Source organism: Onychostoma macrolepis, chromosome 22 (assembly GCF_012432095.1).
Source record: "Onychostoma macrolepis isolate SWU-2019 chromosome 22, ASM1243209v1, whole genome shotgun sequence".
NCBI lineage: Eukaryota > Metazoa > Chordata > Actinopteri > Cypriniformes > Cyprinidae > Onychostoma > Onychostoma macrolepis.
In genome coordinates this window covers 23,567,522-23,574,985 of record NC_081176.1, presented here as the reverse complement: position 1 = coordinate 23,574,985, position 7,464 = coordinate 23,567,522, and the positions used below count along the sequence as shown (strand labels likewise).

The 7,464-nt window shown below is 37.8% G+C and overlaps 1 protein-coding gene across 3 annotated transcripts; it reads right to left on the bottom strand.

Moving 5' to 3' along the window:
• Positions 1 to 291: 291 nt before the first annotated feature.
• On the bottom strand, positions 292 to 7,403 carry LOC131530024 (chloride channel CLIC-like protein 1). Of its 3 annotated transcripts, none has more exons than XM_058760067.1 (11): positions 7,197 to 7,403; positions 6,741 to 6,916; positions 5,951 to 6,070; positions 5,724 to 5,834; positions 5,412 to 5,636; positions 5,142 to 5,282; positions 4,910 to 5,009; positions 4,549 to 4,646; positions 2,588 to 2,734; positions 1,939 to 2,511; positions 292 to 1,183 (listed from the first exon to the last, which is right to left on the bottom strand). In XM_058760067.1, exons 2-11 carry the CDS (start codon positions 6,906 to 6,908, stop codon positions 1,106 to 1,108), a joined length of 1,761 nt encoding a protein of 586 aa, XP_058616050.1. In that variant the 5' UTR covers positions 6,909 to 6,916; positions 7,197 to 7,403; the 3' UTR covers positions 292 to 1,105. The 3 variants fall into 3 exon arrangements, with proteins under 3 accessions (XP_058616050.1, XP_058616051.1, XP_058616052.1); XM_058760068.1 differs by having other exon boundaries at positions 6,741 to 6,913; XM_058760069.1 differs by lacking the exon at positions 7,197 to 7,403 and having other exon boundaries at positions 292 to 706; positions 1,101 to 1,183; positions 6,741 to 7,188.
• Positions 7,404 to 7,464: the final 61 nt, after the last annotated feature.

The window sequence follows — 7,464 nt, the reverse complement described above, 5'->3', positions numbered from 1 at the left end:
ATGGATTCCCGATGGATGTGATCTCACTGTACGAAATAAATAGTTCTTTCAGTTGCTCACTGAGACACAAAGAGTCAACTGAAGAACTACGGTGTCTCAATAAACAAAAACAGAGCACATGCTATGTTTAATGCAGCAAGTGTCTTTTTAATGAGTGAAGTAGACAAGGTAAGTTAAACATTAACTTTTTAGCAGTGCTTCCAAGCTGGAGCATTACTTCTAAGGTCACCTTAAAGCCAGGTACAAAAAGTTTACATAAAGTAATGAACAGCACTTTTGAGAAAATCACACTCACTTTCAAAGACTTTTATTCTACATAAAGCAGGTTGCCCTCTTATGGGTTACCGCCGTGTTGAGATCACATGATCTCCAGCTGTGTCAAGCAAATTGACTGCGTTAATAATAACAATAATAATATTAATTACATTTAATTTATACAGTGCTTTCAGACAGTGCTCAGGGCACTTTACAAAGCATAATCATAAAAATACATGTAAACAAAACAAGCAAATCAAACAATATAACAACAAAACATTACTGACACAATAATGTAGCCTGAGTCAACATTATCAAACTGATCCAAAATGTATGAGTATAATTAGAAATACTGGCAAAAATGTCCATTCTCTGTTGGGGGGTGATGAAACAAGCTCATCAATAAGTCATAACAGCTCAAACACCCTACAACATGCACAGATGGAAAAAAACAAGATTTAATCCAAGAATATTCATTATGAATGTGTGTGATGAGATGGAGAAAATAAAATAAACTATTTTGTGTGAAGCAGCAGCAGATAGTAAACAAACCTCATACATCCTGGCCAGTAGGTGTCAGTATAATGTCCAAAAACAATGATAAAAATGAATAGAGACTGCTAAATGTAAGCAAAAATCCTGCACCTTTCATTGGCTCTTTATAACACCTGAATGATACTTCAGGAGATTTACTTCAAAATTAGACAATAAAGAAAAATTAGACAAAGAAAAAGTGGCAAAAATATATTTAAATTTCAGGGGGGGAAAAATAATCAGTTTTCCCAACATTTAATTAAAAGTGAATGACCCAAAAACAACCATGTTGATACAAAAAAGTTCAAAGACCATTTTAATGATATGTTTCTTGAACTGGAGCTTTAAAGCTTGAATAACCACCTTCTTCGACAGCAAGATCTGCTGATGCTCCCTGCAGAAACAAAACACAGGTTTCTGGTCAAAATGATACAGGATAAACATAACACATTACATATATATTACATATAAATACAATAGTGGAGGGTATGAGCAAAGTGTTTAGTAGATAGAGATGGCATATTATGTATTTGACATGCAATATTCTATGAAATTGCTTCAGGCTTGATGGGATATAGCCTACAGTACAAGCACAATGTAATGCATAATGCAAATGTACATGCACTATTGACAACAGACAAATAGACAACTTAACACAGATGCAACAGAATCACAGACCATTTAATACAACACCAACTATCATATAATTAGCTGTAATGACAGACATACAATATTGAGCTTGCAAAACGTAACCTGCAGCTTCAGGTCATTTTGAGCAGCCGATCTCGTTTTAGTGCACATAAAGTGCTGCAATGTTTAAATTAACAACAACAACAACAACAAAATTAATAAAAATGCAACACATTTAAATGCATCACAGGAATAAATTAAATTTTACAAAATATATTTTCAAATAGACAGTTATTTTAAATTGTAATAATATTTCACATTACTCTTTTTTTTTTTTACTGTATATTTAATCAAATAAATACAGATTAGCATAAAAGACTTCTTTCAAGAAGATAAAAAAAAAAAAAACATACCGACTACAAATTTCTGCATGGTAGTGTAACTGTATTTGTTTATATATATAAAACATTTTTTGGGGGGCAAATTATCTAAATGAGGGATTCAAAAAATAACACTTACCCCATTCCCTTGATTAGCTCCAAGTGTTTTCACCTCTGTTTGAGCAGAAGGCACATTGGTTACAGGCTCATTTCTGTCTGGACTCTGTGTGTCTTTCTGTTCCTTTTTGTCCTCAGTAGATGCATTTTTCTCCTTTTCCTCAGCTTTCACTTCAGGTTCTGCATTTTCCTTTGTACCAGGATCCACCTCCTCTGTCCGCTGCTGAAAATCAGTCTCATCATCGCTGGACATGTTCCCTGTAGCGCGCACAGTCTCTACCCTCTGAGTCCCTCTGGGAACGCTGGAAAATTCCTGTGGGAGTCCCATGCTTCTGTACTCCTCCCTGTTTTGTGGGGCATGAGCATCTCCTGCCCTGAGGCCCTGGTCACCTTGGTTTCCTGCTTGATTTACTCTGTTTCTGTTGTCCTGTAGTGGCTGTGGAGCATCGCCTCTATCCCAAGCTTCCTCATGCTCCCTTAATTGAGGAGCTTGGTGCCGTCCTACCGCAGGAGGTGGCTGGTCCCGTCGCCCACCGAGCCGGGGAAAGCGAACTGCTTGATGTATAGCTGCTTGAGCACTTCCATACATGAACATCTGAGAGGAGCAAGGCTGACTTAGCATGATAACAAATAAATGATCCTACAATATGTTTGTGGTTCACAACTCTTACAATGATGGCGAGTGCAATGATAAGCAGCACAGGTAACTGGAGAGTAACTGGAAGATCCTTCAGCAGGGCTCTGAGGAACTCGCTAATTCCCTGCCCAATTTGCTTCAAGGGATCCGTGATGAAACTGGTTATGGTGACGGTGATAGCCTGGAATAAAACCCAACAAAAATATGAATACATTTCATCTCTGGTTACAGCTCTCATAACAGCTTATCAGATATCTGGAAAAAAGTATATGCATTAATGGTGTTCATTTGGATACATATTATCTGAAGTGTTGTCCAAGGTGGACATACAGGTGCATCTCAATAAATTAGAATATCGTGGAAAAGTTCATTTATTTCAATAATTGAACTTAAGTTGTAAAACTTGTGTATTAAATAAATTCAATGCACACAGACTGAAGTAGTTTACGTACGTCTTTGGTTCTTTTAATTGTGATGATTTTGGCTCACATTTAACAAAAAACCCACCAATTCACTATCTCAACAAATTAGAATATGGCGACATGCCAATCAGCTAATTAACTCAAAACACCTGCAAAGGTTTCCTGAGCCTTCAAAATGGTCTCTCAGTTTGGTTCACTAGGCTACACAATCATGGGGAAGACTGCTGATCTGACAGTTGTCCAGAAGACAATCATTGACACCTTTCACAAGGAGGGTAAGCCACAAACATTCATTGCCAAAGAAGCTGGCTGTTCACAGAGTGCTGTATCCAAGCATGTTAACAGAAAGTTGATTGGAAGGAAAAAGTGTGGAAGAAAAAGATGCAGAACCAACCGAGAGAACCGCAGCCTTATGAGGATTGTCAAGCAAACTCGATTCAAGAATTTGGGTGAACTTCACAAGGAATGGACTGAGGCTGGGGTCAAGGCATCAAGAGCCACCACACACAGACGTGTCAAAGAATTTGGCTACAGTTGTTATATTCCTCTTGTTAAGCCACTCCTGAACCACAGACAACGTCAGAGGCGTCTTACCTGGGCTAAGGAGAAGAAGAACTGGACTGTTGCCCAGTGGTCCAAAGTCCTCTTTTCAGATGAGAGCAAGTTTTGTATTTCATTTGGAAACCAAGGTCCTAGAGTCTGGAGGAAAGGTGGAGAGGCTCATAGCCCAAGTTGCTTGAAGTCCAGTGTTAAGTTTCCACAGTCTGTGATGATTTGGGGTGCAATGTCATCTGCTGGTGTTGGTCCATTGTGTTTTTTGAAAACCAAAGTCACTGCACCAATTTACCAAGAAATTTTGGAGCACTTTATGCTTCCTTCTGCTGACCAGCTTTTTAAAGATGCTGATTTTATTTTCCAGCAGGCACCTGCCCACACTGCCAAAAGCACCAAAAGTTGGTTAAATGACCATGGTGTTGGTGTGCTTGACTGGCCAGCAAACTCACCAGTCAAGAGGAAAATGAGGAACAAGGGACCAAAAAATGCAGATGAGCTGAAGGCCACTGTCAAAGAAACCTGGGCTTCCATACCACCTCAGCAGTGCCACAAACTGATCACCTCCATGCCACGCCGAATTGAGGCAGTAATTAAAGCAAAAGGAGCCCCTACCAAGTATTGAGTAAATGAACATACTTTCCAGAAGGCCAACAAATCACTAAAAAAATTGTTTTTATTGGTCTTATGAAGTATTCTAATTTGTTGAGATAGTGAATTGGTGTGTTTTTGTTAAATGGGAGCCAAAATAATCACAAATAAAAGAACCAAAGACTTAAACTACTTCAGTCTGTGTGCATTGAATTTATTTAATACACGAGTTTCACAATTTGAGTTGAATTAAACTTTTCCACGACATTCTAATTTATTGAGATGCACCTGTATCTGTTTTTTTTAATCTAGATGGATCATCATACTGTTTTTTTGCCTTTAGGTTCAGATTATTGTACATTGAACATTTTCACTATTAAATTATCAGTCAACCGCAAGTTTCTGTCGTTAGAAACGAAAAGATACAAACCTTTGTTGGAGGCACAAGCAAAATGGGGTTCACCACCAGGACCTCGTAGTACTTTTTGCAAGGATCATCTTGAAGAGTCCATGTCCGTCTGTACCACTCTAAATCAAAGAGTTACAATTGTTCATCTCTGAATCATTTACTCACCTTCATGTCATTTACAATCTGTAGGCTTTTCAGTGGGACTCAAAAGCAGAATTTCGAAGAATGTTACTTCTATCATATTTTTGGAGCTTGAAAGGTCTGAGAAGATTCTTCAAAATTTCGAAGTTTCACATGATACAGGTTTAGAATAACATGTAGGTGAATAAATAATTAAATTTTTCAAGTTTTTAACAAATTCTTATTACATTAAGCATCTCACCTGATAAGCTGTCCTTCCAGTCCAGTTGGTTCAGTCCAGTGCACTTGCCATTGAAGGTCTCCACCTCCACAATGTTCTTCTTGTGTTCTGCAAAGGCAACCTAGTCAAGGAGAAATATTTAAACCAGTTTAACTCTTAATTGTACAATACAGTGAACACACCTTCACTGTCATCTGTTTGGTACTGCTTTAACAAACATGTCACAGACAGTCAACAGCACAAGAATAATTACCATATAAAGATGGAACCAGTTCCAGATCAAGCTAATAAAAAAGCAAACCGCAAACATTCTCCAGAACTGGACCAACCAGGAGACCACAGACCAGAGCTCAGTGCAGATTATGGCTACAACAATCAGAACGATCAAAGAAACCTGTAGAACAAAATACAGCACGTATTAATTTGTTATTATTTCTGAGATAGCTGTAAAAGACCAATCTTTTGAATATAATTTTAACAGTTATTTTATCATTTATCTTTGAATGCTTTTACAAGAACTGACCTTCAGGGCGGTATCGACATCTACATAAAACGTGTCTTCGAAACGCCACTTCCAGGCTTTGTGGTTGTGGAGTTTGAATCTGAACAGAATCTGACTGAGAGCCTCATCCATGGCTCCAGTGGTCCAGTCGTTCTCTTCATTCAGAAGCTTCTGGATCTCCGCCAGCGACTGCTTCGACAGCTTCACCTCAGCGTCATAATGCACGGATGTCTTTCCATCATCAGGCTAAAGATTTTAAAAATGGAAAAGATGCAAAACTTTCACGAATGTAGATTAAAAAGTCAATTCCCTGGAGAAAACAGAGTCACATACCAGGCCAAGTTTTGAAGTTTCTTTAAGGAGCTTGGTAAGAAAACGCTTGAATACTGGAAGACATACTGGCTTTACAGAGGTGATGGTCCCCTTCTTTTTCTGTTCATCAAACTAAAAAAAGAGATGGCAGCAATTGTACAACACTAGTCTTCAGTACTTAAAACATACCAAGGTAACATTTTGTTAGTGAGGCCTGCTAAACAAAGGTATATTTCCATATTTTTCACCTCTTTTTGCAAAATCCCTAGTTTACTGGTGCACTCAGACACATCAGGACACTGCTGCGCTTCACAGGATTCAGAGCTGAATTCCCTCCTCTTGGTTGGAACATTTGGGTAACTGGCAGACTGTAAAACAACAACAAAAGTTATAATATGATGTAGATTTGTGTTTCCTGCAAAAATGAAACTGCTTGCAAGACTTAATGTGATAAAAGAGGAAATCACACTTTGTTGACAAAGTATACTGTGTTGAGAGGCAGAGAGTTGTTGACTTGGCTAAAGCCAGGTGAATTGAACTGTGCAAAAGAAATCGTTTAACTGAGTTAACGTTCAGTTACATTTACTGTTGTTCTCCAAATGTATGCGAGCTAAAACCAGCAATTTCAATAGGAATTCAGCCGATTTGGAATATCGCGCGAGGGCTGAAGATTTCCACAAGCAGATTTCGCAACGGGTTCAGGTTACCAACAGGTAACAAACAGGTTTTTCGATAAATAATTTAAAAGAGATTTCATTTTAGGTTTACGCGAGCTCGATATGGACTTTTGCTCTGAAAATGAAAGTAACAGCCTAGAGGCTGAACTTGAAGGAACTATTTAAATTTCGTATTAACTAAAAAGTTTGTAAAACCTTAAAATACGTACAAGTGCTAAGTTTGAATGCAGTCTGTTTCCACTGAAAACAATGTTAAGAAACAGAAGAGGGGTTTAAATGTTCTGCATGCACTGTAATACATTAGAGAACCGACAAATGGTTTAACTTAATGGTTACTAAATGGTTAACGTGTTTAACTTGCCTCTGTGGGTTTTCTCATGCGCTTTGTCGTTGGGTCGTAGTTCAGCATGTCATATGGATCGATCCAAGCATCATCATCCTCGTGAATATTAGCATTTGCAATAACAAACAGACTACAAAAAATACACAAACTCCAGAACCCAAACGACGACCAGCTTGGCACCTTCATAATCTCTGCTGGAACAGAAAACAATGAGAACTCAGACGTACTGGTAAAACAAATACTGATCCGATTCTTATAAATGGTGTATATAAAGTTCAGATTCAGCTTTCTTGGACACTTTGTTTATTATATGTTAACCAGACCATCTGTTTATCCTACATTACCCTAAATGAAATGTAACAGTTACTAAAAATCTATCGGCCTCCTAAAAGTTACACATTGATGGCTAAATAATGACAATATAGAATAACTAAAAATAGATCCAACTAGGTACCAAGCATTTCCTTAACTTACATGTTGGAAGAGAGCTGTCATGTTCTGCCACATAGAAAAACACACCCAGATTTATAGCCGTAATCGTTCAAACCGCCAAATACGGCTTCTATGTTGTCCTATCTATGTGCAGTCATTTGAGAAGACGTTTCTTCGTTGAAGTAACTCCATAACTTCATATGGCACTTATCGCCCTCACGCGGGCAGTGTTATCATTGCCAAAAAAGAAAAAAAGAGGAAAAATGTATTAAAAAAAAAAAAAAACGTATAATAGTGGTATTAAAAAAAA